The sequence below is a fragment of the Sesamum indicum genome, linkage group LG6, assembly GCF_000512975.1.
Source record: "Sesamum indicum cultivar Zhongzhi No. 13 linkage group LG6, S_indicum_v1.0, whole genome shotgun sequence".
NCBI lineage: Eukaryota > Viridiplantae > Streptophyta > Magnoliopsida > Lamiales > Pedaliaceae > Sesamum > Sesamum indicum.
Window position 1 is genome coordinate 5,825,984 of NC_026150.1, and position 10,130 is coordinate 5,836,113.

The 10,130-nt window shown below is 34.7% G+C and overlaps 1 protein-coding gene and 1 non-coding gene across 2 annotated transcripts; one reads left to right on the forward strand and one right to left on the reverse strand.

Annotated features, from left to right (window-relative positions):
- On the forward strand, nt 2,261–2,347 carry TRNAM-CAU. The gene is given in 2 exon segments: nt 2,261–2,298; nt 2,312–2,347. It is a non-coding gene; the product is annotated as a tRNA-Met (tRNA).
- LOC105163857 (protein DEFECTIVE IN MERISTEM SILENCING 3) lies at nt 4,248–9,625 on the reverse strand. Its single transcript, XM_011082353.2, has 8 exons — nt 9,542–9,625; nt 8,302–8,442; nt 7,194–7,308; nt 6,763–7,000; nt 6,219–6,410; nt 5,793–6,116; nt 5,342–5,567; nt 4,248–4,671 (listed from the first exon to the last, which is right to left on the reverse strand). The coding sequence occupies exons 1-8, from the start codon at nt 9,596–9,598 to the stop codon at nt 4,639–4,641; spliced, it is 1,326 nt and encodes a 441-aa protein (XP_011080655.1). The 5' UTR covers nt 9,599–9,625; the 3' UTR covers nt 4,248–4,638.

A 10,130-nucleotide genomic window follows, 5' to 3' on the forward strand; every position in this document is an offset into this window, starting at 1 on the left:
AAAGTTCGTTCAACACCCTGCCCATTTATCAAATAGGGAATGAGTATAGTAGGTCCTTTTGCCAACTGCACAAGGACAACGCAAATTTATACTGGTAACATTAGATTACTTTAGCAAGTGGGTGGATACCGAACCCCATGCCAAGATTACAAAGAACAAAATGCTCAAATTCCTTTAAAAAATAGTCTGTAGGTATGGCTTCCTCATGAAATTATTTTCGATAATGGTCGTCAATTTTAGGGCTGAAAAGTTTAGGACTCGTCACTCATCAAACAACGATTTACCTTAGTGGCCATTTTCCAAGCTAATAGGTAAGTGGAGGTCACGAAGAGGATATTAGTACAAGGTATCAAAACCAAGCTTGAGCAACTAGGAAGGCAATGGGTTGTTACCCTGCCCAGCGTGTTATGGTCCAATAGGACAACCACTTGGTCAACAATAGGAGAAACTTCTTTCAACCTAACGTACAGTTCAGAGGTCGTAATCCCTAACAAAATTCACACTATACCTACCCCCTCAACATTTTTTTCTCAAAGTCCAAAAGTAAGGAAGTGGGAGCAAAGTAACAGGCCCATAACTTAACTTATCCATACTAATCTAATAGACCCAAGAAAGGAGCCGAATCTAACAAGTTGAGTCAGCATACAACAGTGATGACACGTCATACAAGTTACCGACACCTTTGGATACGTCATATTAAAAGAATTCTGATTAAATCCAAGATATTCGATTGGAATTAATTCTTTTATCATCAAGTATCAGAATCCTGAATTCTCAAACAGGATGGTCAGACTTCTATCAAAAGGTAATATCTTTATCTAGATAAATCTAAATTCTAAACTGCCTTCTATTTATATTTAGCTAATTAACATACGCAGCTACCCAACGATATACCATTTGCCCTAAATATTCTCCAAATCCTGCTCTACGGACATCTATAAATTTAGACTATGCGCAGTCATTTTGGTAAAATAAGCTCTCACACTCTTACTCTTATTCTCTCTCGATTTTTATACTATTTACCTTACTTTTTGCTCTCCAGATGAATTATATCACTTTCATATTATTTTCAATCACTATTCTGACTTTGATTCAACTTTTCCTTTTATTTCTTCCACAAATACATTCTAACTTAAGAATGAGAGTACCAACTTTTATTTTGTTGTTCCCTGATAATCTTAAAATTTTTATAAAAGTTCTTGGACTATTTTAATGTTACTGAACCCTGACACGCATCAGCATTAATATTGGCTAAATGATTATTATTCGCCGCATTTTCAAGAACAACTTAGATTATAGTAACATATTTATAACTTCTACAATTATTTCTTCAAAAAGTTAATATCCCTGAAAATAAAACAATGTGAATCATTCAATAAATAAATCTATAAATTCCACAAGTATTTTGTTCTTATTATGAAAAAGGATCATATTCTTGCTTAATTGATAAAGAAATTTTAAAAAATTAAGTTTGGAAAACTATTTAGTAGTCATAATTCCCCAAAACTACCAATTCTTAGAAATAAACAATATTTTCATTAAACCAAAGTTTGATAAAAAAAAAAAAAGCACATAATTTGTAGTTTTTATCACACTATAATTAAGGATAATTAAATAATATTTTAAATTCTTCATTAACCTAAATAATGACATTAGTTTTGAAATTTAGCTACAATGTCTATTTAGAAGCATTCGTATAATTAATATTAAAATTATGAATCCAAACACCATAATAAGTTTTCTTAAATCAATTTGATATCACAAAAAAACGAGATTAGCTAATTTTTATTAACCTCGATGCGACTCATCACACTTGCACAAGATTTTGATGCAAGACTTTTTGTAATCCTATGCAAATAAAACATGGAGTATTCATAATAATACCATTTCATGCTAACTAAGGTAGCTAGGTAAGGGTGAAGCATACTCTACCCACCCCCTATTTACCTCTATTACACGGATAAGATTGATTAAACGACCTGAACACAATAATTTGTGTCATCCGTATTGATTTGATAAATTAATCCCTAACTTTTATTTCTTTTGAAAATGTGAATAACCTTGTCGTTTTTTCTTGATATCTTTCCTCCATCACAATTATTTTCTAACATTAGGTACAAGCACAACATTAAAATAATGTCAAAAACGAAAGTCATGTTTTTTGCTCTCAAATAATCTTTTTATACTCTTAATTTAGAGAAGTTGACTTTTTCACCATAACTTTAATAGAGATTTTTAATCTAAACCTGGTAACACAAGCGGGGTGGTGGCGCAGTTGGCTAGCGCGTAGGTCTCATAGCTTTGTTGAGTGATCCTGAGGTCGAGAGTTCGAGCCTCTCTCACCCCAACTACTTCTTTTTCTTTTGTACTTTCCTTCCATTTGTTTTCTCTCCTCTTTGTCTCCAAGTTTTTTTACAATGGCTTTTGGAACACCTTGGATCGTTGTTAGGCGGACACCAATAGTTATGGCTTTTTTATTTATGGGATAATTAAAAATAAATAATTAAATTAAATTAAATTAGCTTTATTCATCACAGAGCCGGAGTGTATTATTTTTCTGTTCTTGTTATTTTAATCCTTTGCCATTAGATGCATGATATTTTAATTTGTGTTCATTTATGCATTAAACATCCGAGAATGATCAAAAGGTACACTCCTTCAATTCGGTGATTTTAATTATTACTTTTAATTATCATTTTTCTTACGCTTCCGTCACAATTCCGAGTCAATGCCCACCCTTTCACAAAGCCCACATATCACTATGAACAACCCATATAGCTCGATTGTACATTGGATGACAGCTATAAAATATACTCTTGAGGGTTGGGTCTCAAATGTTCAAAATCGAGGACCTCAAAATATGACATCTAGAGTACTATTGAGACTTGCACTAATTATTGCATTCATTGAAGAGTACCACATCTCATTAGCTACAGCTGTTGGAACTCTATGCAACTTTTAGTGGGTGATTTATAAGATTGTCAAACCGACTGAATTAACTTGTGAGGCGTTGACATATGGAAGACTTTGAGGCTTGATCGCTATAATTGGTACTCTTGGAATCCGATAATACGAGATTAGTCCCCAGATTTTAAAAAGCACGACAGTCACATATATATATATATATGATGGTGTCTTGGATGTTTTCATTATAACCCATAACTAGTGCAATCAGAATATGTAATAAGGAATATGGATTCCAAAGTAGAATCCATCATCTATCAGTAAATGACAATTAAATCTCTTATGCACTTTGAAATAAGGCTAAACTCGTTGAATCTGTGGCCACAACACTTGGTCAAATAGAGAATGGTTCCGTATGTTAATTGATAGAGTAAACACATCTTGAGTATTGAGCACAGATGAGACGTCTAGTTCAAGATGAAAACCAACGTCAATTCCATGTTCTAGACTTATATCTAAAGATAGCTTATGAAATGACTGTACCTATATAATACTCATAAACCTAAAATATACACATTAATATTCATCAGTCTCTAGTTCATAAACCATTACTAGACGACCCACTTTATATTGTGGTCATTATTTTTGTTAAAAAAACTTGAACTTTTGAAACACACATAATATGTGATCATAAGAACTTGATAAGACAATTACATCCAAACATTCTGAAATTAGGTTTAATTCATAAATAGCTCATAACTTTTATAAAATTACAGTAGAAATGTCGATCTAATTTATCTCAAAAACTATACTCGTAAATTAAATCTATTTGTACTTATAATTAAAATTACAGCCTACACAGGTGTATTTATAATTTTGCAAAAAAATAAATTAGTATATATTGCAACTACAACCTCAAAATACTGTACTTATAATTTTGCAAATGACCTACTATATTTATGCAATTAAACTCAAACCACGTAATTTATCTGTTTAAATACTTTATTTGAAATATTCTAAACAAGATGGGCCAATCCTGGGATAGAATTAAAAACGCTTAATCAGGGCAATGTTTAATAGCATGCATATATGTTATGCAGCCAACCACCAATAACTCATCGTCACAAACACAGAATCCAAAATATGCACGAAAATAAGATCTTACAACAAGGGTAAGCCCCAATAGAAATTATAACGGTAAATTACAATGAATTCTTCCTGAAATTTGGCATAACGACAAAATTGATAATTTCATAACTCCATTCAAGAATTACATAATTTAATAAAACATAATAGAGGTATTTGTAATTTTTCAAACAACAAGAGAATTTTTGTAATTATGCCAAAGCTTGTAATTTACCCAAATCATAAGAATCTTAGAACAAGATAGCCCACTGGAATCCGTCATCCTACAATGAATAACATCATTGGTCCAAGACTACTGAACAAGAGGTTTTATATAAGGCACACAGAGCTGACAACATCGTCTGCGCTAATAAGCATTTTCTTGGACACCATACAGCTAAACTGTCTAACTAAGTTATATTGATGTAGCGAGCAAAACAATGCAAATTGTATCTTCACAAAAGATACTTCCCTAAAATTTAAAACAAAGCATTTCCTCACGTCAAATCTATTGTACACCCATATGCACAAGGTTTCAACAAGGGAAGTTGAGGTTGAGGAAACCTTGCCTATCTATCTGCTATTGGTCGACCACTTGCTTCCACGAAATCATCTTGGTGTTGATACACGCCCCACCTGATACTGATGATATAAAGTAAAGGGATTATCTTTAATCTTCATTCACCGAAGACTAAAATGAAAATAAAAAGAAAAAGAAAAGAAACCATGAACAAGCACACTGTTTGTGCTAGTGTCTAAATCAGCATTGTGAATGCAAAGATTGTCTTTCAGTTGTAGAACATGCCAATTTCCTAGGGTTATCTGTCTCCCAGAAACAACTGCTGTGAGCACTCTGCAATACCAAATCACTCAGAGCCCCTGTTTTAAGAGAGATGGGGATTGAGGGACAAATCACTCAGAGCCCCTGTTTTAAGAGAGATGGGGATTGAGGGACAAATCACTCAGAGCCCCTGTTTTAAGAGAGATGGGGATTGAGGGACAAATCACTCAGAGCCCCTGTTTTAAGAGAGATGGGGATTGAGGGACAAATCACTCAGAGCCCCTGTTTTAAGAGAGATGGGCATTGAGGGACTACACTAGCTGCTAACGAGCCAGGGAATATTTGGGTTCATTTCTCCTCACTGGAGGCATTTATGTGATTTTGCATGCAGTACCAGGATGTAAAATGCATAAGAAATAAGCAGTTCTAAAGCACATGGAAAATTTCTTTCCTTAGCAGCTTGACATAAAAGAGAGCACAAGGAAAGAAGGCTCTTTCAATACAACTCAGTGCATAATTGAGGTATTTTACCTGAGTTGAATAAGATGAGGTTTCAGCAAGAAACTGGACAAATTCTCTCTTCTTTGTTTCATAGCTGTACCTCACATGGTCTAATAGTGCTTGTTCTCTCTGCAGATCTTCCCATGCTCGATCCTTCTTTCGTTTGGTCTCCTTCAATTGATTTTCAGTCTCAAAATAGTTCACAGGGAGGTTGAACCTTTGGCAATCACAGGGGAACTTGACATCTATATTTTCCCTAAAATGATAGAAGCAAGTGTAAATAAATGCACATGAGGAAAAGAAAAAAGTGAGTGACTGACATTCAAATTTTTTAGATTAATATAAATTTTTAAACATCAGGAGTTAGAAGCTCTGGGGCAAACACCAGTCTATTTGTTGTAAAGATATATATTCCGAGAATGATGCGTCTTTCGGAAGAAAAAAAGAATGACATTTTATAAATTAAGACCAAGCTTCTCACCGATGATGACCCAAGGCGAATACTCCAGGACTTCTTATCATTCCTCCGTCTAGAGATATGGCTCCATTTGGTATACAAGGGAGAGCCTTTAACATGTCTTCCCTTGATCTGTATACTTGCAAATTCGAGAAGAGGTAATAGAATAGTGTCTCCCGTAGACTGTGCCCAGTTTTCGAGATACCATATAAGTTAGTATTGTCAATTGTGATCATATTAACAGCAAAACCAAGAAAACCTTGAGGAGTTTCCCCATTGATTAATCTTGGTTTTAGAAGATCAAGCCTCCTTTGAGGGTCATCAGCTATGAGCTCACCAGCATATGGTCTAAGCACAAAACCACAAGAGAAAATATAAAACATAAGGTAAGTGTGTAAGAGAGAGCTAATTGATAACCTGAAAAAATTGACCTGAAAACACACAACATACATTAGGTTTTCAAGACAAATAACAAGAAAACGGTCATCCTGAGGCCTCCCAGTCGATGCTGCAAATGCATCAATTCCGAAACCTTTATTTATTAAACCATCTTTCGTATATCCTTCCAGGGCCTTGACACCTTCAAACGTCTTGCAGACCACTGCTAGCATGGTTTCTAGTCCCAAATACTCTGAAAAAAGCCTAAGCCACACAATTCAACAACAAATAAGTCAACCACACAGGATTAGTCGTATGTATTTTACTTTAGTTTCTGAAATAGTTTTCACGGTCCTTCATCCACAAACCAATCTCTTAATCACAGCCAAAAAAATTGAGTTGTTTGGCTAGTCTCCAGCAACTTATGCAAGTATCTCAATGATAGAGAAAAGGAACCAGTACACATCCATTCAAATACAAGCTTGTACGTAAATTCATATGAAATGCTTCAGATAAAGGAAAAATGAAATTATATCAAGGAACATGCAGTTCCCTTGTTTATCAAAATGGAAATGATGTTAAAAGGAAAAAGAAAAAGTAGAAAAATTAGACCAACCTGCTAAGGTTAACATCATCAACTTTTCCAAGTGTAGCCACTATACCAAGCACATCTTTCATCAATGGATGATCAGAAACCTGAGCTTCAGGGTTACTTCTCATCCTGCACAAAAGGGCAGCTACAGACTTCTTGCACTTCAGAATATGCTGAATTATTTCTTCCTCACTCTCCACAGAGGAAGGGTCTTCATTTTCCACTTTGGAGAAACTTGCTGTGTGATACTTCCCAATAGAAACTGTAAGGACATGTGGGATAAATCTATGAAAACTTCTCACTTAAAAAACAAAAACAATTTTGTTAGCAAATGGAGAGACATATCAGTAGCCATATAACTGAATAGAAGCAAGGAATGCAACAATCCAGATTTGATAACATATTCGTGACATTAATTTCAAGAAAGACTGGGTGGAATTTGGAAATATGGATACCTTGCATTTCGAGAATTGAGTCTTCCAGTTTGTTTTTCAGAGTCTTTAAGTATTTGACATTGACCTCATGATGCTTAATCTTTTCACCCAGCTCCTGCAGATCATCCTGTAGTTTCTGAAAAATTACATCAACTCATGTCATTAGTTCCCTTAAGATAATGGATAAGTTCTTTCAGTTAAAACGAAAATACCAAGTTACAAACTGACATCAAACACAAATACATACACATGATCGCATAAATTCAGGCAAATACTCACTTTTCATCCGTTAAGTATAGGGTTGTTGCACTTTTGGTCCATTATCTTTTTAAGAAACACAATTGCTCCTATAAGTTTTATACTCTTAGTCACATTTAGTGTTGTAATTATGTAGTCATCAATTTTAGTCCGGTATGTATTTCAATAAAACACATCCTGCATGTTTTCCAAATATGAGACTTTTAGTCCTTTTTTGGCCAGAGTAAAAAAACGGTGGCCGGAAAAATTAAGTAAACTTCAGATGGGAATAAAGACGTTATTTTTCACAAGAAAAAAAAAACACGTATCCTCAAAATCCCAAGCCAAAATTCCCAATTTCCTCTTCCACTCTCAAACCCTAAGTTTACACCCATATCCCCCCTAACTCTCTTCCTAATTTCTCACCCCGAATTCCCTCCAATTCTCTTCTTGGTAATCGGTAAACTTTCTGAAATATTTGAGAATTCTCCAAATGCTTGATTTGAAGAGATCAGGGAATTTTTGGGTAGGATTGAAGATTTTGGGGAATTTGTTTTATTAGTTTTCATATGGGGAATTAGGGACCGAGGAATTAATTAGTCCGATTGTATGGGCATTTGGCAAACATTAAGTAAATAATGCATGAAAACATGCATCTTTTCTCTAGTAAGAAATCTCAATCGCCGACACTAAAAGTGTCACATTTGCAAAGCATACAAGACTAGATGTGTTTTATTGAAATATAAACAGGACTATGTTTGATGACTATTTAAATGACTAAATGCGTCACAAGTATAAAACTTTTTGAAAAAGATACCCCTAGACTTATCGGATGAAAAGTGAAATTTTGCATAAAATTCACCACGGACCACCTGAGGAAATTAGTGACTACCTTAGAATGGTTTACAACTGACTCAGCAGGCTGACCATGCATTCCATTTTGCATGTCCTCCCTTGAAAAGGGAGCACTCTCTCCAACATGCTTAAGTGCTGACGGATCGACAACAACCAATGCCCTAGAGTTGATTGGCAGCTGGCGTAGAAACAACATTAAATACAATTGGTACACACAGAAAAGCACACACTATTATGCATAACCCAAACATAGACAAGTACGGTAGGAGTTAAAATTCTCTTTCCGCTGATAATGTATGGATGTAAAAGCTCATAACTGAAAATGGCATATTTTCAAGCTTATTTGGTATCCTATGCAAATCAGACATCAAGTCTCTATAAACTAACAAAAGAATGGTACGTACTGAATTAGATTACAGTAATCCTCATAGTTAGATCAATCATTTATAACCCGTACGGACCAGCAAGAACAAAATGGAAACTAAATCTGGATTATCAACCCCATTAAACATTAATAAGCAAATCGATTGCAGTAAGTTATACCTGGTAACAAATTACATGACATAAAATGCAGTAAGCTTTACCATATACAACTAAATGACATAAAACAGACACCTATACAACCACATTTGAACAAGCTAACACAAATGCATGCTTGCAAGGTTTAACCACTTAACCAAATTCCAAACAAGAGAGATTGACTACTGATAAAAATATTACTACAGATTTAACATACAGAAACAAAATGTTGCTTAATGCAAGCCCCTTACATAAAGACTCGTTAAATTTGAAAACATCAAACTCATCTTTCCTAAATGGGATGTATCGAATTATCAAAGTTTATAAATTTCTGGAACTGAAAAGTACCGAAAGCCATTCAAGAGAATCTTAAATTTGAAAAAAGTTTTTTTCTTTTCGGGGGGAGGCGGCGGTTGTGCATCCATTAGATAAACTTAAAAACTGCCAACAAAACCCATTACAATAGTTTCCTGTAAACCTCAAAATGCTTCACACAAAACCGCAACTTCAAAGAATAGAAACAAAATCACCCGTCAAAAACTCAGAATTTCACATTTTCTATCCGAAGTTCCCGAAACCAATCCAAAAAAATTAGGACTTGTGCATTGTATTCCAACAAATACAACTGCATGTCTAGGTTTTAGTGTTTCTTGCACTCTGGTGGACGTGGAAACAGCTCTGATCAACCTAGAAACCCAATTCATGAAAGCAAATAACAAGAAACAAACACAACCAATTTAAGTAAAACAAATTCAAACCGGAGTCAACGGTTCACTGTCCACGCCCATATGCCGCTGCTCGCCTCCGCCTAACATTGTCGGCCGTCGGGGGGGGGGGGGGGGGGGGGGTTAAATTGGGCCCCCCCGCCAAGCTGGGCGGGCGGGGGGGGGGGGGGGGGACGCTGTTGAGGGAGTGACAATTGACACGGAGCAAGTGGAGAGAGAGAGAGAGAGAGAGAGAGACAGAGAGGAATCCTATTGAAAAAGAAAAATACAAACTGGCTCTCAGAGTAAGCTGGCTTCACAAATTAGGCCCACATACCTCTTTGCTAATTAACATTCCTAAATTGTAAATAGTATATAGGTAAAAAATTATAAATAATTTTTATGTTTGATCAATTTATATTAATTTTTTTAATTGAGCTTCGGATATATTAATTTTGTCACTATTATATTTTTAAAATAAATATAAAAATATCTAACGACGTGTTTGAAAAAATCTAACAAATTATTTACTTAGTCTATAAAAGAATTTAAAAAAAAAAATAGTTATAATTAATAATTCATAAGAACGTTATGGTCACCACAAATACCCTTCCAAATAAGAAGATATTTATCATAGATAATT

Bases quoted from the DNA above. Each gene is read 5' to 3' on its own strand.
- LOC105163857 (XM_011082353.2), bottom strand. From the start codon at position 9,598: ATGTTAGGCGGAGGCGAGCAGCGGCATATGGGCGTGGACAGTGAACCG. The intron at 6,117-6,218 runs GTATGTTGTGTG...TTTTGTGCTTAG, and splicing joins ATTTGTCTTGAAAACCTAAT to ACCATATGCTGGTGAGCTCA. The intron at 4,672-5,341 runs GTAAAATACCTC...TTATATCATCAG, and splicing joins CCTCATCTTATTCAACTCAG to TATCAGGTGGGGCGTGTATC.